This window comes from Larus michahellis, chromosome 4, assembly GCF_964199755.1.
Source record: "Larus michahellis chromosome 4, bLarMic1.1, whole genome shotgun sequence".
Taxonomy (NCBI): Eukaryota; Metazoa; Chordata; class Aves; order Charadriiformes; family Laridae; genus Larus; species Larus michahellis.
In genome coordinates, this window is record NC_133899.1 from 29,336,471 (window position 1) to 29,358,040 (window position 21,570).

A 21,570-nucleotide genomic window follows, 5' to 3' on the forward strand; every position below is an offset into this window, starting at 1 on the left:
CTCGAATGATTATGAAAAAGTTTAGAATATATAATGACAGCACAACATGCATGCAAAAGCATGCTCCCATGCTGCAAATGCCTAAGCTTCCTTCCCTTACATAGCATTATACTTCTCTTGCCTTGCCTTAGGGCTGGCAGCACTTCACTAGCTGTTGCTTGGTTTGAAAACAAAAGGGGTAGCTCCATCTAGAGGTCTTTGATAAGAGAAGAAAACTCAGTTTTGATAGCTCTGCGCTTAAGAGTTTCCATCTGACGCAGCACTGTGTACAAGGGGTTGCTTTCTCTTGTCGGTGTGGCTATACCTTCTGGTTTCTAAATTTTTATAAGTTCTAAGATTTTGGAGCAAGGCCTTGAAGTTTTAGAGCAATCCTGAGAAACTCCTGTATTTTCCCTGCTTATTATTCAGAGCGAGTTGCAGCTCAGCAAGAGCATCCATATGTGTACAGTTTTTTGCCCGTGTGCACATTTTGAGGCTTCCAAGCAGAAATGGCATGGACAGAGAGGTCCTGACTATTGTTTCTCCCTGTTTCTTCACAGCATCTCTGAATTTCTCAGTGTGATATGTGAGAGAGGACAGCACTCGAGCCTACGCTGGTATTTAGTGGCTGGGCCTATACTCTAATTCAAAAGAAGGGGAGAGTATCCACCATGGAGCAGGGATGGGGACATGCAGGTAACTTTTACTCCTAGGTATGCATCAATGGAGGTGTTGTTTTAAGTAATTAGGAACCTAACAGTTTGTCTCAATGAGTACTTGGGATGGCATCTTGATATCACAGAGTTCTTATGATTTACTGAGATTTTTAAAGATACACAGCATATTTCCTTCCTATCAGTAATGATTAAAGCAGAAACATAGAGATACATCTGAGGCACAGCATATCCCAGAGTGCAGGCCTGCCACAGCACCGTACTTGTATGCTGGGGGATGTTTTGGGGTTTGGTTCTGAACCAAGAGGAGAATTCTTTGTAATGGACTGGAGAATAAAAATCGATATTCCTTATGTAGACTTTAACGGTTAATAATGCCCAATACCTCCTATGTGTTTCTTTTTCTTCTAGTCACCTAGTCCAGGTAATTGTTCCCTTCTCTCCTTGAGCATTCTTCATCATCATTATATTCTCTACAGTACACTCACCTCAGTATACTTTTAACTCCATTCATTCTAACCCTTTCCTGATGGCTTTTCAACTTCCATCTGCTCTGTAGGTATTAAAGATAATAGCTCTTGTGGTTACTAGAAAATGTACACATAAATAGAAATTATTGGTGAGCTTCTGCATTTCAGTGGAACAGAGTTCAACACTTGAGATGAAGACAAGAATGTGCAGTTCTCGGCAGATGGGACTTTTTTTTTTTAATGAGAAAAAGGAATTTAATGAGAGACATGGCAGGAAACTGAAAGATCAAGCTAAGTCTTGGCCAAAAAAAGAACTTTGAGAGCTTGCTGATCCTTTGTCAGTGTTAAAGGAGTCAACTCAGTAACGTATTATTAGCTAATATAATGAGTCTGCAACATGTAGCTATAATAGTGCCATAATCTTAATAGTGTTTTTTTTTCTCTCCTCTTTAGCCTACTTACTGTTAAACAATATCTACTAGTGTTTTAGCACAGGTCATAGTTCAGTCTTTTGAAGGATGCTTAAATAAAATGCAAAGTTAAACTACTCAGGAAAAGAACATCCTACTTCTTTAGGAATAATATTCATATTAGATAAACATTTCTGGAGAACATTTGGAGTGCTGGTTCTTAAACAGATCTCTGGCAACCACTGCAGTGGTTTTGTTTACCAGGCTCTCCATCATTTGCTGTTTCACCTATTTCAGTTTCAGGCTCTCCCATGAGGACCAGGCACGCGGACACAGTTCATGCTGGTTTCTCACAGAGATTATTCCTCACTCAATGCCAGAAACAGGGGTGTTGCTTTGCCTCCTCAGGACCAGAGCATGGCAGCTCTTGGAGCTGCCTGCCAAACTTCTCTGAATCCCCTCAGCAATGCAGCCCCCAGCTCTCCATAGCCAGCAGAATTCCTCTCACAGAGACATCCTGTCAGCACCTGCGCAAGGTCTAGTGCAGCTTGCAGTCTGTCCTGTTGATCCAAAAGCACGCAAGCTTTATTTGGCTGTGGCAGGTACCTGCTTCCTGGAACTATCTTTTTTCCAGGATAACTTGGCATCTTTTACATCAGAGATGCACATCTGTTCCTGACCGGGTGTGTGCTGCAGACTCAAGGGAACCACAGGTTTGAAAGCTGAGTGCTTGTCCACACTAAAATCTTTCTTCTCCGATTGGGAACACTGGGGCTAAGTCTTCTTGATCTCAAATAGAGCTACGTACTGTTGCAGTGACAAGCCCTGGCCTGACTCTTCCCTCCGAATCTTAACATAATTTCCTAATTCACTTTCTTTTAAAATAAGCGGAATGGGAAGCTCTTACCGCATGCATCTAGGGCTCACCAGCTTGGCTTAGGCAGCAGCTCCTGACCAGCGTAGTATGACGAGTATAAACAAAGGTATCTCACAAATGGAAGGATCACCCTGTCAGTCTGCTGTGCCTGGGTGCACTGGCAAAACATAATGTGCTCTTCAGCTGCTGTGTCAGGATCTCTTCCGTTGCTGAGCTGACACCCAGATCCTTGGAAAAAGAAAAATGATCCAGTGAAAGCAAAAAGAAGGAATAACATGCTGCACGAAGTGCACAGTGACTTTGTTAGAAAGACACATTTCTGCAAGAGGATCTTAAGGAAGAAGGAGAGGAAACAGGAGAGGGAGGTTGGTACACAGGCACAGTATCTCATGTAAGAGCAGGGAACGGGGTGCTCAGCCTTTTCATAACAGGATCTAGATCACAGCTCTAGCGCCTACTTTCTGTATGTAAAACAAGGACTGTGGGGTCTCCTCTGTGTTTGAACAGTCCTGCTGTTCATGGAGAATCCTGGGATTTACTAAGTTCTGAGCTTTACCAGGAGCTGTAAGAGGCAAAGATGCTCTTTTTATTCTGCCTTGTTACTGCAAGGTAAGGAGAATGCGTACGTACCCAACGATCTGGGGCCATTCCTAGCAAGGCTCCGCTGACATCAGCTTAATGCCATAATGTGCACATCCTTGGGCTTCTTAAATACTTCTAAATTTCTTGTCCAACTGGTTTTGTTGCACAATATGTTAGCACGTGCTAGCTTGGGAAAGAAGGTAGGAAGGAAGTTGTTATCAGAAGCTGATATGAGGGAAGTTGTACCAGAAGTGCCTCTTTTATAGGCAGAAGCAGATAAGCTGATTCATATCTTTCAGTCCCCAGCACCACAACACTACACATCCCCGTGCACATGCCATGTGAGACACAGGCATGGGCATACAGAAGAGGCTTTAACCTCTGGCCCAGAGATAATAGATGCACTTTCTAATCACCTGTGCTGGTCGTACAAACTAGTAGTGTCTTGAGCCTGTTCTTAGCAAAATCTCTCACCCTTTTCCTCTCGATGCTGTGTTGGATCCATTGGCTGGCCATAGCTCCAAATGGGTTTGCAGACAGCACTGGGCTGATGTAATTTGGCCAACTTGACCATCCTCTGACCATTTTGTGTGTAAGCAAAGCATGATAAGACCCTATTTCACAAGGCAAATGAGAAGAGGATTGGTGGGGCATCTCCAATGCAATGTTTTCAGATACTGCATTGTGAATCACTTTATTTGGGGCAGTGTGGCCTTTCTTCAGACAGTTAAGCACCAGTTGGTGTCACGTGTGCCACTGATGCACTGTTTGACCCAAGCTTTCTTTCTGATTGACCCAAGCTTTAGTGAACAGGTAGGATCATTTATACCAGGTGTACCCTTGTGCCTTTGTAGGAGATAAGAACCTATAAGTACTGTTAATAACTGCAGCGCAGTAGAAAAAGACCAATAGCTCAGAAACTGAGTTATTTCAATCTCATTAAATATACCCATCCCCACAGAGGGTAAACCACAGTCACTTCACATATCTCCACCTCTGAAGTACTGATATTGTCTTGCAACCCCAGTCAGGTCTAACACTGATTGCTGGAGGTCCAGAAGATCCTGTTTCCAAAGAGCACTAACAACACATTTCTGTGTCTCCTCCCTCATTTGTGTATCATGGCACTGCAGGTTGAAGAAAACTGCTCAGAGTGCTTGATGAAAGCCACTCTTGTGACAAGCCATTGCCAGTCCTTCATGAAAATTTCTCACTAGTATTGTTTCTCCATTGCTTTGAACTGAATCGGGGTGAAGAAAGCAGAGCAAGTAAAGAGCGCATCAGGGTCTTCAGCATTCAGAATGTGGAAGCTCTTTCTGGGTAATATTCCTCACATACAAGCGTCTGCAAAATTGTGGCCCTAAGCTTATGTCATAGAATCATAGCATCATAGAATGTGTTGGGTTGAAAGGGATCTTTAAAGGTCATCTAGTCCAACCCCCCTGCAGTCAGCAGGGACATCTTTAACTAGATCAGGTTGCTCAGAGCCTCATCAAGACTGGCCTTGAATGTCTCCAGGGATGGGGCTTCCACCACCCCTCTGGGCAACCTGTTCCAGTGCCTCACCACCCTCATTGCGAAGAACTTCTTCCTAATGTCTAATCTAAACCTGCCCTGCTCTAGTTTAAAGCCATTGCCCCTCATCCTATTGCTACATGCCCTTGCAAACAGCCCCTCCCCAGCTTTCTTCTAGGCCCCCTTCAGGTACTGGAAGGCCGCTATAAGGTCTCCCTGGAGCCTTCTCTTCTCCAGGCTGAACACTCCCAGCGCTCTCAGCCTGTCTTCGTAGGAGAGGTGCTCCAGCCCTCGGATCATCTCGTGGCCCTCCTCTGGACCTGCTCCAATGGGTCCCTGTCCTTCTTGTGCTGAGGGTTCCAGAGCTGGACACAGTACTCAGTTTACAGTATTTGTAAACAGTTTACAGTATTTGTAAGCCACAAGGCCAGAAGAGACCTCTACAATTATCTTGACTAAATGTCTATGCAAGACAGAAAGAGATCACCCTTACTTGATGCATCAGTCCCAACAAAGAGGAAGTAAAAGATATTTTTAAACTTAAATGTTGGATTTCGGTGAATTAGAGGGAGAGAACCATGAATGAAGCAGAAGATTTTACAGCCTCCTAGATACACATTAACGTATTTTACTTAAATCCCATTATATATGTGGATGGAAGCTGCTGCCCAACAAAAAGATACAGAAAAATCAGAAAAGCAGAGGCCACTCTAGATGCCTGGTACCTTGGAGCTCTCTTTTTTCAAAGGAGAGCTTTGTTTGGCTAGGTGGAGCTGGCAGGAGGGGCTGGCATGTGAACTGAGTGTCTACATGGATGGGCTTGAACCCATTTCTGAGTGTGTCGGTCACATTTGGGAATAAGCGAGGAGCTAAATTATAAATAATAGGGCAAGACTTCTGGGAAAGAAATAAACCCCAGTAAACCAAAACAATCAGTTTGTTCTCCTGTGTTTCCTGTACAAGTAATAAAATCTAATAACTGAGTTGCTGTTAACAGTTAATGACCACTGCATTTGTTAATGGACCCAGACAAATGAGAGCAGTTTAATACAACAAACAGGCCATTAGTTGTATTAATGGTTGGCTTGTAGGAGTTAGTGCTCTTATAAACTATATTCTGCAGTTTATAATACCAGCACTTTATAAAATGACCTGGTGTTTTCCAAAAAATAAAAAATAATAAGGATCGAGTGAGCGCCAATTTAGTCATGGAAAACAAGTATGCATGGTAACTAAGAAAAGCTGATATTAGGCTAAATCTCTTTTTCTAGTTTGCACTGGAATAAATCAGGAGCAACAGCAGACATACAAACCAGGGCTGATTCTCGTATAGTTTAAATCAGTGGCAGCTTTGCTTTTGACTTCAGTGAGTTTTGGATTGATCCCATAATTATTATCATTAGAGAGGAATTTCATCTCCCCCTGCCCGCCCCCGCCCACAAATGATTCCACACATGGGATATACAGTTTTTAGCAGCTGTCATTATTTAGAGGTTTAACAAGCACTCTTATAGAAAGAACTATAAAAGGGAAGTTGTATAAATAGAGGAACCAAATAGAGTTAGTTCCTGCTTCACTAGCCTCTACAGCTCTTTTAATTTTTGATTTTTTAAAGTGTATTTAACTGCAGTTCCATTTACAAGAAATGTCAGTAGCATTTTTGCAATAGTAGTTGTGAAAGCCAAAGTTTTTCCATCGCTTTACAGACTCACTTCTGAATGTAACCAGTGTTTGGTAGAAAATTAAAGTGGAGCAATTTAAGCATTTGCCCTTAACTTGCCAAATGGGGACGATACTAAATTATTGCAGAATTATAGGTTCCTGGTGAAGGGAATAATGCACACTTTGGTAGGAAAAAGAAGTGGAGGTTTTTACGTGCAGTATGAATGGACTCTAATTTGTGTTTAGCTGTAGTGTGAGATGAGGCCAGGCTTAAATCATAAACTTACAACAGGGCTTAGCCAAGCTCTTTGTCTTTCCTTGTGGAGCCGAATTGCAAGTTTTCCAGACAGACTCCCAAAACCATAAAAGGGAACTTGCATAAACTTATCCTTAAGGTTACTGTGACCTGAAAGAAGAAGGCAAGAGTAAACTCAGAGAGTTGTTCCCATCTTTGGCCATTCACCCACCTGCAGGGAATGGTGCCTAGGCCACTCTAAAGAGGTGTCACTCCTGAGTTTTCCTACTTAGATATGGAAATTACAACCCAGAGGAACATAATAGGCACACTGGGTCCCTCCTAGATTCATCGTACCTCAGCCATAGTGTTCCAAAGAGTGGCCAGTAACTGAGACTTCAGAGTAAGACATAAGATGCTTAAGCAGAAAGGGTAAGAAATAAGAGAAGCGCAGAGTGGTCCTTCCTCTGTTGAATCCTCTCAGCTGACAATTTGTGGTTTAAGAAGTTTCTGGGCCAGGGTTTATCTCATGGTCAGTAGCCACTAGTAAGTCCATCCTCCATAACTATATAGCCCTTTATGAGGCTATTTGTATTTCTGGCATCCATTTTTGGCAATGAATTCTATATTGTATCTATGCATTCTGTGAAAAGGTGTCTGCTTCTGCATGTTTTAAACCTGCTACCTCATAATTTCAGTGAGCGCCCCTTAGGTCTTGTCTGGAAAACAATGAAAATTCTTTTCCCATTCATCCAGCTCATATGTTTTATGATTGTACAGATCTCCCTCACATTTTCCCCTTCAGTCAGTCTTTCCCAGACCCAGAAATCTTAAGCTAGGCAGTCTCTCTCTTTCTCCCTTTGCAACCCTCTTTCATGCCTTTGATCACCTTCGTCATTTTTTTCTGTGCCTTTTCTAGTTCCACTCTGCATTTTTTGAGATGGAGGAAGAAGTAGACTTGCACACAATATAAATGGTATGGGTGTATCATGTATACAGTGGCTGAGTGATGATTTTGACTTTGTTCTCAGTTCTGTTTCTAATAATTACTACTAGTCTATTAGTCTGTTTGATAGTTGGTGAGCACTAAGCTGTTTTTTCCAGGAGGTTCTCCACCACTACATTAAAATCTTCTCCTAGAGTGGTAGAAGGTTAGTAAGATTGCCTATTACCTGTTTGTTTACCCTGTAATTTACCTATTATTCTGATTAGATTGCCTAGTGTGCTTTATTTTGTATTTATTGCCACCACGTGCCATCTGCTATGGTGCTGCTCAGGCACAACGTCAAGAGATCTGTTCATTCTTCTCAGTTGGTTTCTTGAACAACTGTGTGTCATCCGCTGATGGCTCAGGAAACCATGCAGCTTGGCAGGAAGCTCTAGGAAGAGCTCAGCCTCCCTGAACACTTGAGGGCACAAAATGAATCAACTTGCCAAGTCTGGAGCCTGGTCTCGGAGCTCCTGCTGGGGAAGAGCAGCCATGCTCCTGCAGACCTGCCTGGCACCGACAGCTGTGCAAGGAGGTTCAATGCAGCCATCACCAGATGGTGCTGCTGCATTCAGCCTTGCAAGGTCATTGTGTGCAGGGATGTTTTGATTCTTCGAAGGAACTACTGAACTGGGGATGTTTTTCTGCTGCTTGGATGTCTGGAGAGTAGGGAGGGTATGTTCTGACTTTATGTCACTAGTCAGTTCTCTTTGAGAACCGGACATTTGGGCTTTGGCTGGGAGTTCAGAATAGGGATGTGTTTGAGATCATCTGTTCCAGACTGGTTCAAGTGGATAAACAAAATTAATTAGATTCACATCATCGGAGCCCACAGGATTGATTTTTTTCTTCCAATGGAAAACTGGCTAGCAACAGGTATTGCTGCTCATAGGGAATATTTATCACTATAGCTCACCTGTATTTTCTATAAGTTTTGTAATACTTGCTGTTTTTTTTAAAGGCCTAAATGCAGGAATCATATTATCACATGAGAATCCAAAGAACCACTGTACAGAAAAAGTTCATTTAAGTTCCCTTTCCTATTGCTATTATCTATGAAACTCCAGTGCACAAAGTACTTCACCTTGTGTGATTAAGGAGAGGAAATGGCACCGTCTGAACCTTTAGCACATTCTGGTCTCCCTGTTTGTGCCAGTAAATATGTGAGCCCGTCATTACTGCTAACAAGTTGCTTGGGAAGGCTTTTATCTCTGCCTGTTCAGAAAACTGAGGAAAAGAAAAATTTCGACAGTATTATAGCAGTTTGCGATTGTAATTCATGTTTATCTATTAACTATAGTCTACTATCTCCAAGAGTTCTTGTGAATGCAAGTTGATATTCAGCCTTCTCAAAAGGGTTTATCTGCACTGTTGGGGGAGCCTACAGAGGTTTTAATTTCCATAAGGCAAATAGATCCAGACCAAAAAACTTACAGGCAAACTGGGCGTGCTGCACTAAACCAAAATTCGTTCTTTTTAAATCAACATTCTTCATTGCTATTGCACTGAACTCTTTGAAAGCCTCTAAGCAAAGTAGAATCTACATTTGATGATTTGGAGTTTAGAGAGTGAGTGCTCCAGCCTGTATAAAGCCTTCAGCCTCATCTTGTGGACATTCATGCTGGGTGCTTTAAAGTTCAGGCTGCCTTTAGGAGTCGTCTGTAGTGATTACAGAGAGTCCCGGTGAAATCTTCTAAAAACTGTGCATTGCCCATGATGGTCAGAATGGGTTCTGCCCTGACGTGGACTCCAAGGGACGGCTCATGATTAGGAAGGATAGAAGTGATGAAAGTGCAAAATGACAAATAACGATGCTCTTGAAAAGGTAAATGAAGGGCTCTTTTTATTTTATGGTGTCATGAGAGAACAGTGTTGAATCAAGAAATTAAAGTGATAGCAGATATACAGCTGATAAAAGAAATGTTTATTTCTGACCCGCTCGCTGCTGAGGCATGGAGGAATCCAAGAAGGTATGAAGATTAAAACCAGGATATCTGTAGGGAAAAGAAAACTACCCAGAATGATCATAGCTAATGCTAAAATGCATTTCAGAAGGAACACTGGCAATTTCTAAGATTAAGTCTGTGTTCCTCCCCAGGATGACCTGTCCTATCCAAGCTCAAAAATTCTTAAACACTTTTTATCTTCAGCTAATAGTGATAAATTGAGGAACTTTAAGGCCTTGCAAGGAGACTTGTCAAAAGTCTGATTTAAGGGTCTACGAGTTTTTCTGGCAGAACTGTTGCTTCCACGTGAGGAATCACATTACTGAACCTGTTCCACCTGCTCTCTCCAGAGGAGGCAATAGGAGCCTTGCTCTGTCTGAGGCTGGAAGGAGCCTTGGCTTGGTGCTCCTGCAAAATGTGGTGCATCTGGACGGAGAAAAGGGAGTGGGAAGGAGGGCAAGGAGGAAGAGGGGTGGGAAACCAGAGGCAGTCTGCTAGGGAATGGATAGAATGTGAAAGATGAAGGGCTGAGGGGAGAGGAAGAGGTTGGAAAAGTAAAAGAAAAGAACAAAATAAACACACACACACAAGAGGCTGCATGCTGTCAGCCAGCCTTGGCACTGTGCGGCAGTGGTGGGGGACCTTCAACTGACCAGATCTTCTGCTGCGGGGCTTGCAACCTAATGCAGACAACGTTGGCCAAAGAATATAAGCAGGAAAGCAGGATTTCACTGTTGCCTGACCCAGCCCACACCATTTCACTGTGAACTTTGGAAAGTAATTAGAAGTATTTAAATTCTGACTTTATTAAGTGCCATGAAAAACCAAAAGAAATCCACCCCAAACAAACCCTGCACACTGAGTGCCAAGAACGTTAATCGTATGCAATTAATCCCAAGCGGCAGAGTTGTAACAATAAACTTTTCGATAGCAAAATCAACACATCTTTATATTCTCTGTACACGTTCTGAGTCCAACGCGCAGCTCCAGCACTGCGACGCTGTGCAACGCCTGCTGCGAAAGACAAGGTACAAAGTAGCCGAGATAACGCTGCGCTGCTTCGCTCCTCTCCCCGGGCGGCTGTGACACCGACACCGATGTGAAGCGGGGCGGGAAGGGGCTGCGGCAGCCGGGGGGTGTTTGGGAGACCCGCGGGGGGCCGCGCCCTGCATTTGCGGGGAGAGGCGCTCGGTCCCCCCGCGCAGGGAGCCCGGCGCTGCCGTTGCTGTCCCCGCCGCGCTTCTCGCGGCCCGGCCGGCGGCTCCCCCTCGCTCTGGGGCTCCCCCTCGCTCTGGGGCTCCCGGCTGCTGCCGGCCGCACCTGTGCTAACGGCGCGGGGCGCCGCCTGGCACCGCCGCGATCGGGCCGGGCCGGGCCGGACCGAGACGTCCCGCCCGCTCCCCACCCCAGGCCCGCCCTCGCGCCGCTGGTTCGCGGCTCCTCCCCGCCCGGCGCCGTCCCACGCCCCAGGTGTTCCCCGCCGCGCCGGGCTGAGCCGAGCCGCGCCGCGCCGCTCCCCCTCAGCAGCAGAGGCCCGGGCTGGGCGGCGGAGCGGCTGCCCGCTGCCGCGGGAGGTGGGCGGTGCGCGGCGGGGGCTGGGGGGGGAGCGGCGGTTCCGGGGCCCCGGCATGGCCCGGGGGCGGGCGCGCCGCCGCCGCCCGGCCCCTTGAGGAGGCGCGGCGGGGCTGGCTGCCGGCCCGGCTCCGCGGGAGAGGGGTCCGACTCTCCTCCGGGCTGCCGGGCGCCCCGGAGGGAGGCCATGTCCGGAGCCATGAAGTTCAACGGGTACCTGAAGGTGCGGATTGGGGAGGCGGTGGGCCTGCAGCCCACCCGCTGGTCCCTCCGGCACTCGCTCTTCCGCAAGGGCTACCAGCTCTTGGACCCTTATGTCACCGTCAGCGTGGACCAGGTGCGGGTTGGGCAGACCAGCACCAAGCAGAAGACCAACAAACCCACCTACAACGAGGAGTTCTCCGCCACGGTTACCGACGGCCATCAGATCGAGCTGTCCGTCTTCCACGACACTCCCATCGGCTACGATGACTTTGTGGCCAACTGCACCTTGCACTTCCAGGACCTCTTGCGCTCCACAGGCCCCAACGACAGCTTCGAGGGCTGGGTGAGTAGAGAGCTCAAGGAAGAAGCTGAAGCTGGGCTCCCCTCTGAATGAATGAAGGCGCTCGAGGGGTACTTGTAGAGCTGGGGCTTGTCCTTGCATGCCTGTGCTGCAGATGCACGCAGCCTGGTGTGTGTGCCTGCCTTTTACGCAGGTATACATCCATGCATCTGTGCCCCTGTGCTTTAGATTTGCTTAGACTGCTATTTCAGCTGATGCATTTTGGGACCCTAAGAATAAAAAGCCTCAGCTGTTGTAGCTTGAGGGTCAAGACCCTGTAGCTAAAGGCTGTGAACCTCTCCTCTTTGTAGACTAGCAGGGAGAGGACTTGTAATACATAACCAGCAAAGTACACCTGCAGACTCACACTGTCATGCATCTTCCTTCTTTTTCTTAGTGCACAGAGACATACTTGCGTACCTGGGGTTGGATGTATTTCTGCTCAGATCTACACATGCTTGCACAATTGTTTGATGTGTGCATGTGAATTTCTTTTGACTTCTTAACAGAATGGCAGGACTAGTCTTGTGTCCATTATGTACACCACTGTGCTGGTTGAACACAATTTCACTTACAGATAATTCTGGGTTATTTCCAAGTAGATGTCACTTTTATCCGGCCTAGAGGACCTCATTTATGTCTTATTCCTAAGGGTAAGTGAAAGGAATAGTACAGGCTCTGAAGTTGTGCCTTTGCTTCCAGTACTGTAAAGGAGGAGGGAGTGACTGTATTGATCCAGACAGTAGTTTGCTTCTAAGTGTTAGGTTAAAAAAGATAGGAAAAAAAAAAAAAGGGTATTTCTTCTGAGTAAAGAAGGTGCAGAAGAGCTGAGAATTTCCGAGGTTTAAGATAGGTATTAACTTTTTGAGTGCAGGAAGTTCAGCACATGTGGTCAGGTAACCACCACAATAAAATCAGACGTGGAGGAAAGAGCTGACACCGTAGAGAACAGATAGGCATCTCGATTGTATCGTTGGGGAGAATGCTGGTGCGTTCTGTTCTCAGCCAGTGTCTATGGCTGAGGTGTGATGCTACACCTCTGGGGTGATTACAGGGACATACCCATTGCAGGATTGATTAATAGGTGTATTGGTACTATTATTTTTTTTTCTTCTTATGGTCTACTTAAGTATCCTATGGATAGGCTCAAAGCTCATGCAGTAGAGATGGTCTCTCTCAGACAGTCACTGTTTGTGTTGGGCAGAGGAATCCAAGCTAGCCTCAAACACGTTAGCTCAGGTATTGCTCCTGACAGCATGGCCAGAGCAGAGTTCACGGGGCTTTGCCGCATGGTGCGTACCCAGCTTCCCAGGCTAGTCGTGCTGCTGGAGAGAAACTGCACTGGGGATTTGTGGTAAAGCAGTTTTAAATACAGAACGGACCCCTGTGGGCCAGGGAAAAGGAGGGAGCTCAGGATAGAGAGCTGTGGTTTTGAGGGTTTTCTTCATGTTTGGTTTGCTGGGGGTGTTTCCTCTTTGCTGTTGGAAGAGGCCCTATCCTCTTGGGAGCCTGGCGTCCCACTCGCGCTGGGTCTGGCTACACATGGGATTGGACTGCTCTGTTGCAAAGGTGGTGGCCTTATTTACGTTACTGAAATATCTGTAATAATATTGCCTCCGTTGTGGATGCATGCATGTCCAGGCGCCCACTGTTTCTTTCGCTTCATCCATCCTGCAGTGCTGATTTTTAGGACAGATGCAATCTGTGGCCTGAAATGCTTGTTTGGTCTTTGGTGAGGGAAAAGTTTCTTAACCCTGCTGGATAGGCACGTGTTTTGTGAACGCCTGTACCTGTGAGTTGATGAGTGCAATGGAGTGGGAAATCAGCGAGTTTTTTAAGTAGACTGATGTAAACTGATGTTATTTCTGTGCATGTAGACAGAGGCTAAGAGCGGTTGCTCTTCTTTTCAGTTAATGTCTAAAAATTACAACTGGGGTGAGTTTAGTGGGGAGTGAGCAAGCGGTCATCTTCTGTTCCCTTTCTCCTCTCCCCTCCCTTTTGACTTGCTTTGTTAGCATCTCCCATAGCGTGCAGCCAGGATCACATGATGACAGGGAACAGCATCTTGCCCTGATAATTTAATATGTCTTGATAAATCCAGCAAGGCTGTCACGGGGTTTTTTGTAATCATAAGGGTTTTTTTGTAATCATACTAACCCAAGGTCCATGAACTGCTGGCACGATACAAGACACCACAAGGGATTTGTAGATGATCTGCAACACCTCCACCCTGAAATACTTCATAATGCCCTTTTTCCATCCCCAAATCAAAAGTATGTATAGGCAAGTGAATGGAATGAAGGGAAAATTGGTGAATCCTCAACGTTTAACGTAATGTAGCTTATAATTATTTGGCTGTGTAGGTTTTTCATTTTGATTTGAAATATAATTTCTTGTGCTCACTTTTCAGAGGCAAGGACAGCAATCTATTGGTAAACTCCAAATGTTCCTTGGATTGACAACAGCAAAATAGGACAGGGCAGCTGGCTGCCTTTGCTCCCTGAGAGGTCTCCTCTGGAGAGCTGAGCTGCCGGGAATTACCTGGGACAGTCCCTCAGCTCGCGTGCTGGCCTGAAGGTTTTCGTGTGAGCTCTCAGGCTTGTGATACTCTGTTTATAAATGTCGATTTTCTCCTGCTGGGGAAAAAAAAAAAAAGTGATTAGTTGTAACATTGGTCACTGCCTCTTGTGAGAATTGTAGGAAGTGTCGGCAAGGGATGAGTAGGAGCAGTTGGCGTGTAAGCCTTGGTGCTTCCCAGGTGACTTGCAGGTACATCACTGCAATTATGACCCCAAACACTTATGCAGATGAGTAAGTGTATGGACATGAACTGTCTCATCAGTAATGCTTATACACCTGAGTCATCCCACTGGGTACTGGAACAGAGTTCTCTGTTCCTGTTTTGCATTTAAATCCACGTTCCAGAGACTCTTCAAAACTGGCCCTTTTTCTTCTAACCATTTTGATTGTTTTCTGAAGTCCTTTTAGTAAACACATTAGCATGGTCTGGATATTTTTTAATTTGCGTATTAGTTGTTAAATAGATTTGACTAATTTTACACAGATTAAATCTGTAAAAGCTTATTAACTTCAACATCCTTCTCTCTGTTTCCCATTTCTTATATTTACTTGTCAAGTTGCAGAGCAGTAATTTTTGTTAATACTGTCAATTAAATGCCATCTTGCCTTCAGCGTGCTTTAATGTAGTTAAAACCGGGAGCGATCTCTCCGGTACGATGTTCTTTCTGGTAGGCATTTTCCTGTGTGGGTGTGAAATTGTGCAAACCTGAATGGTAGCATTTTACACAGGTGTGCATGACCCTGCCAGGTGCAACCCAGTAAAGAATTAAGCTGGCTGCTCTCCGAAAGCTGTTATGTCTTACATCAGGGTTGAAACTTGTCTTTTAAAGCATTTAATTTTGCACTAGCAAGTGCTAAGACCTTTTTGCTTGGCATATACAGCTTTAAAAGGTAGTATCTCACCTCTTTAACTGTCTCTGAGTGCAGTATAGGAAGCAGTCACGTGTCAGTGAAGCAACATAAATAATTTTGAGTACTGAGTTGTAACTGAAAGGCGAGATGTTTACAATACATAGGATTATTCCTATGAGTTTTAGGTAGTACCTGAAGTAATTTTTAAGCTTGGATAAACACTATTTACAGGTACTGAATTGCATTGTTACTAGGGAATGATTTAATTACGATTGTAAAAGTTGTTAGTCCCTGGGTAGGGATGTCAAAATTTCTAGAACTTTAACAAGGAGTTAAAATTAAACCTTGATCTTGAAGTAGCAAGTTATCAAAGTATACTGAAGGAAACTAGATAACAGATGGACCATAAGATTAATGAGCCAATCGCAACTTCCTGATGAGTTTGTTACCATTTGCTCATGTGTGCAGGAAGAGATTAAGACAAGTAATACTCGTGCACTCCTTAACTTGAGCTCTTTTGCTTGTTTCTTATGATTTTTTTTTTCTTAAGGCAATAAGAATTGTGTTTTACCCACGTTTATATGCAATTGTATTTACTGAACATTAAGCTGAAGAGTTAAAGGAGAATACAACGTCTTCCCCAGAGCATCGTGACCCTGGCAGAGAGCCAGGGTGCTGCAGGTCAAGTCAAATACGATCTGGTTGCTTCTTGCTTTGACTCCACTTCACTGCAGAGTGTTCTCCAGGTGGGCAAAACTTACATCAGGAAGCCAAAAATACTTCACAGCTGTTGCCGGAGGATTTTGTGATGCGGTATTTTGTGTCTGCATCAGCCTGTGCCCACCTGTAGAGATGGACTGCAGCTTGTAGAGCGGGACTAAATGGTATCTCCTTCCGTAGGTCAGTGTGAAGCTGAGATTAAGAGCAATAGCAGTCTGTCCATATGACTTCTGTTTCCATGCACATGACAAGCATGTACATAGTGCAGATCTCCGGTCTGTATGAAGTCATGCTGCACACTAATTGCAGGCTAGGCTTGAGTAAGCTCCTTTGCTATTTCTTGGTAAGTTTTAAGTTGTTTCTGTAATTATTATTACTGATATGCAGTTATGATGTTGAATGGGAATAGTGGAGGGAAACACTCACTGCAGAAGGGAAAATGGTTTGTGAAGCCACCAGAACTTTGGCTTCTGTTTCTTTCCTTTAGCATACAATTGTCCTTTTGGCCCTACAAACAAACCCTTCAAAATGCCAGCAGAGTCCCATGCACCAAGGCTACCTGAGAGTGCCCTGCAGCCTAGAACAAAGGCTGTAATAAATAAAGGAAAAAAACATTGCTATTGGTCAAGTATTAGATAATCCTGGGATGTGTGATGCTAATAACAGTTTTACTAATCAAGGCAGATGAGAATGACTAGAGCTGACTGTGTCACTAAGAGCTGCATGCTTACTGCCCTGTTTCAGCATCAGAAGGTGAGCTGGTTAGGAGTCCTATTTCTCGCTCGTCCACGAGCTCCTCCCCAGTAGATTGCGTGTCTGGCAACTGTGATTATCCTTGGAGAACATAGGCATTTTGCTTAAGAGTGTGTTAGTCTGGAAAGATTTGATCAAAGCTTGAGAAGAGCCAGTTTCCAGTGGTCACAGCCACTGAGATGCCAGTAGGGGTCTGTGGGATTGGAGTTCATGCCCTGGCTTCGAACTGGGTACAGCAGGAGATGAGTTTGGCTGTCCTTCATGCCACTGGGTGACTGGTCCTGCTGTGGTACCAGCTTTCTAGTGCGTTCCTTAGTTTTTCCACAGCTATGTCTTGAGAACTGTCGCTTTGATGCTGCCGGAGTTGGGAAGGGCTCTGGGAATGCTGGAGAGGTGTGCGGGAGAGGAGCACATTTACCCACCCAGCGCAATTTGGCTGGGATAGGCTGTGCAAGCATCACCATGTCGCTTTCCCTGCCTGGGAGCAGCCGCAGAGCCGAAAGTTCAACCCAAACCTTACTGAAAGGTAGCCGACCCCTCTGGCTCCACAGCATGGTGGGCATGTAGGTTTCCAGCTGGAGCCTGGTCTGCTCCCTACACAGTTGGCTTGTTAGCCTGCTTCGGCTCTCCAGCTTGGTGGCAGCTTCTCGGTGTGGGGTGGAGTGGGCGGCTGGGAGAGGCCCCAGCTCGTAGTCACACGAGGTTTTCTGGAGTTGTTTGTCGAAGCCCATGCTAATGTGGTTGCTGGGGTGCAGAGCTGACTTTGCTGGGGTTAGCTTTCTATGCTCAGCTGGTGGTGTTGCCACTGAATTACTTGCGAACTCTGGTTAGAGGGAGTGGGGCAGGCTGAAGGCTGATGGCCATGTCTCCTTCAGCAGCGTTAGCCATGGCAGAAGCAGCTCTGAGGGTGTTTGCGGACCTGGGCCCTCAGCCCTGGGGTTGCTCTTTTTGGAGAGGCTATGTGCAGAGGAGGAGGAGGAGGAGGAAGGGGCCAGCGGGGTGACCGCAGCACAAGTGAGCCCAGCACCCCAGGAAGCTCTGTCCCCAGCCCCGCTCTCTGTGCACCGTGGGCCTCACCTCACTCTGTTCATGTTTTACATTCAGCTTTTACCGCAGGTCTTTCTGTAAAAATGCATTTCATCCAGGCTGTCTGAGGCTTTCTGTTTGGAGTATTTTCTGAGTAGTGATTTGGTTTCTAGCCATTTTGAGCTTATAGGCAATAAAACCCACAGAAAAGATTGTCAAGGGGGCCGTTTAAGCTATTGAAATGCCATTAGAAAGTCTACTGATTTACAGTGTAATTCAATATGAAAGCATATCCCTTAATGAAGTGAATAAGACTCCCACCCTTTCTTTGGAAACTATTAAAGCTCATTTGATGGTTTAGGCTTGATTGTAGCTATTGTGCTTTGCTAATACAATCAAGAAATGGGGGACCTTTTGCGTAACCATGGAGAAAAAGACGAACAGAAGAGTTACCAAGTGAAACGAGCTGCTGACAGCCTTTGTAAAGGATTCTGGATCAGGCATCGCGCCTTCCTGCCTCCCAAATCTCAGCCTATTTAGGCACGCTGTTAATATATGTCAAACCATGCTGCAGACTTAATTTCTTCTGGAGACAGTGAGCAATCTTTGTTCTAATTGCTTATTCCACTCCTGCATTATTTGTGGGGCCGTGCAGTGAACCAGGCCGGAGTCATGTCCTGGTGGAGCTCACCAGGCAGTTGTTGACCTCGGTTGTGCTGGTACAAGAAGCCCTGGCTGGCTGCGAGGGAAAGACTTGCTTTATAATTATATCAAAGATAGCAAATGTATGTCTAAAACAAAGTGCATCCTGAAGCGTCCAATTAATGTTGCTAAGCCACTTAGGGTAAGCCAGACAAACAACTTAAATTTCTGCAATGCCAATGAGATTATTTTTTTTTTTTTTAATTCTTTGATATCATGTTATGTTCTTGTCGCTCAGGGAAGTAAACTGCTGAGGAAACCATCGTGCTTTATTTTAAAAGCCAGAACCATGAACAGATGTAAGCCAGGTTTTGTTGCGTTAGCGTGATGCTGTGTGAGAGCAACCATTGCTGTTCCTCGGCATTTCTGGTGCTCTGATATTCAGCGCTAAAGTCTCAGTGTCTATGCTGGGCCCAAGGTGATGGAAAAAATTGCTTTTTCACTGCCTGTGCAAGGCCTTGTATGCCCTTGTGCCCTTGTTACACTAGACCAGAGGCATCTAATCAATGACAAGATCTATCCCACGGGCCTGCCAGAGCAGTTTTACCGGCTGATGTCCTGCTCCCTGCTTTGGTCTTTCCTGGGGCTCCTCAGATGTGGGGCAGGGGACAGCTTGGGGACAGATGTGGGGCAGGGGACAGAAGAGCCGCCAGCTTGTTTTTGGCCACTGTCTTCCTGGTGGGACCCACTGCATCTCCAGAAAGCCTCGTGCTCTCTAGCCCACCAGTGATCCGTGTCCTGATGGAGGGATGCAGCCCTCAAGACAGAGAGGTGCATCCGCTGCAGACAGGGGATGCCTGTGTCTTGTCTGTGTGACAGAGGGATGTCATGTCCAGGGTTACCTCTGAGTGCCACCCTGCAAACCAGTGAAGCCCAGCCGGGGAAGGGTGGCAGCCCTGTGCTGCACAGACACAGGGTGTTTAGGACTTCAGGTCTGGGATAAGGTTTCAGCTTGTCTGCTGGCCCTCCTTGTTGCTGGATGGGAATTCCTGTGCTCCATTATAGAGTGTAGACCTGTCCTTCAGGTTGGCGCAGCCGGCGCTGGAGTAAGAGCGTGCTGCTGTGACTGTAGTTACCCATGAGCTTTGTCAATACAAAAAAATGTTGGCAGGGGAGGAGGGAGGGGAGTGTGAACCTGTAGATGACATTACGTAAAGAATTTTTCTTGGTGATTGCCTGCCAAGTTTCGTAAGTATTGAGTTTCATGAGTGAGTTGATTGTGTTTGTATCAGTGATACAGTGGCAGCTCTCCAGACTCCTTCCAGGAGAGGTCTCCTTGCTGTTGAACAGACAGCAGATGAAGTAGTGGTACAGAAACAAAAGTTGGGCAGCTTTGGCAGCTGACTTCAGCTTGTGAGATGAGAGGTACATTATTTACTGTATTTTTTTAACCAACATGACAATGCTGTGTAGGCCTTTGACTTTTTTTTTTTTCTTTTTATTGCAATACAGATATTTCTGTCAAAAGGAGGAGAGAAGGAGAATATATCCATGCAAGACGTTTCTGAATGTGTGATTTGGTGTAGGAGTGTTACATGTCTGCTGTGCATTTAAAAAAAAAAAAAAAACTGATAAAATCATTTGCAGTGTGAAATCACTTGACAGATCAGCAGAGCTCTGTAACCTCTCAGATGGAGACCAGTGAGGGAGAGGATGTGAGAAACAGGCGGTGTATCTGTGCTGTCCCAGGACATTGCACCTAGCAGTAAGAATTATACTGGCGATGTGCATCTAGGGACTGAGGAGAGGTTTGAGACGGTAGTTCCGTATCTGAACACTGAGGTGTTTTTCCTGCCTTTGTCTTGCGTCTTTAGTATCAGTTGTCCTCAGAGGCCAGATTTTGACTTGTCTGCTGGTCCGATTTGGTCTGAAAAAGCAGGTCATACCTTCCTACAGCGCTTCTGGTTTTTAGCCCTCTCTCTGGCTTGCTCTGTGGTTTCTGTTTTGCCTTTGCTTGTTTCTTATTTTTTTCTTAGGTCTTTGTCATTACCCTCCATTTTAGCATAGTACTAAATTTTGTGTTTTTCTCTTGGGTAAATTTAATTTTACTCTGTCATGTAAGCAAGCTGTCACTTGTACATTAAAGTCCTCATATACATCTTCACTTGCCTCAGTATCTTAAACCTCCTATAGGAGCAATAGAGTCTTAGTTTGGGAATCCTTTTATTGTTTTTGGATAGAAAATATTTGCTGTCATTCACAGTTTTATAGATGCTGTAGTAGGTTCAAGCAGGGACCAGTCATAACTATGCCAAGTGCTGTAGGTATGAGTCAGAGAGAGACGTGCACTGTCAGAAAGATCATTTAGGGTTGTGTCAGTTTGCTGGAGCTGTCTGCCTCTACTGTCTGGATAGGAAAGAGGGTAACAGTTTTACTATGACACTAAAAATCAGCATGGGATGTCTGTACTCCTGAGTGATTTATCTGACAAAATAGTTGCAAATAAATGCTGTCTCTGATAGCACTGGAGTTGGCTTGTCTACCTGCGAGTTAATTTCTATGGTGACTCTCTCCACCTAGACTGGTCAGCATGCTTATCCTGTACTAAATGTATTCAATTCTCGGCTGAGCTCCTTCAGAATAACGAAGGTTGTCTAAATCAAGAACAACTAAGGAAAAACTAGCTTATCCTGTTTGAATTCCTACTTTGTCCTGCATTTATTTTCCTTGGTAAACAAGGCCATATTGCTTTTTGTTTTTTTCCCCAGGACTGAAGAGCAGAGGGAAAATATGTTGTTCTAAAGCGGTGAAATCTGAGGATTGATTTACTGAATGTTTTCTTCTCTCTCGTATCCTTTAATTCTTTTCAGATTTAAATGCTTTAAATCTGAAGAAGAGAGGGAGAAACCTCTCGTGCGGTGGAGCCCAATTCTTATCCTTCTTTCACATGTGAACTCTGGCACACTCCATGAGATGGTCTCCACAGCTTACTTCTTTCTGGCATCTATTTTTAATAACATCAACATGAAAGTTGTCTTCCTCCTTTCTTACTGGTTGTAAAATATCACTCTAAAAAGTTTACCTGCATTTTCTGTGAGATTTCGTCAGAGTAGGAGCCTGGTGTTTGCCTCAGCGTTTGCTTGCAGGGTTTACATCGGTGGATTCCCAATGGCATCGATGGAGTTATGCTGCCAGCTTTGCACTGGTCTAATTGGGAGAAGAGATGGACATGTTTCTTTCCTCCTTCTTGCATGCAACAAGCGTTTATAATGATGGCTGGGTTGTACATTATTTATCAAGCACAGCGAGTGCTCATAGAGCCCTAAGAAAGGGGAAGGAATTGGCTTCTGTGCAATGAGTTTATTATCTAGGTCATTCACAGACTGAAGCATCTAACATTAATCTATTCAATGAAAATTTATTCTGTAAGGCAGTTTGTTCCTGAGCCTGGAAGAAAATATAACCATGTGAGGAAAATGTTCCTTTGCGGTCCAAATCCATGGTGGGATTTCTTGTCAAAGCTACTCAGCTGGAACACACTAT

General features: G+C 45.2%; 1 protein-coding gene across 1 annotated transcript in view; it reads left to right on the forward strand.

Annotated features, from left to right (window-relative positions):
- Positions 1-10,956: 10,956 nt before the first annotated feature.
- Positions 10,957-21,570, forward strand: part of PRKCH (protein kinase C eta) — a 118,158-nt gene continuing 107,544 nt past the window's right edge. The window contains exon 1 of the mRNA XM_074583707.1: positions 10,957-11,457. Coding sequence (XP_074439808.1) covers positions 11,098-11,457 — 360 coding nt within the window. The 5' untranslated portion in view covers positions 10,957-11,097. The remainder of the gene's footprint in view (positions 11,458-21,570) is intronic.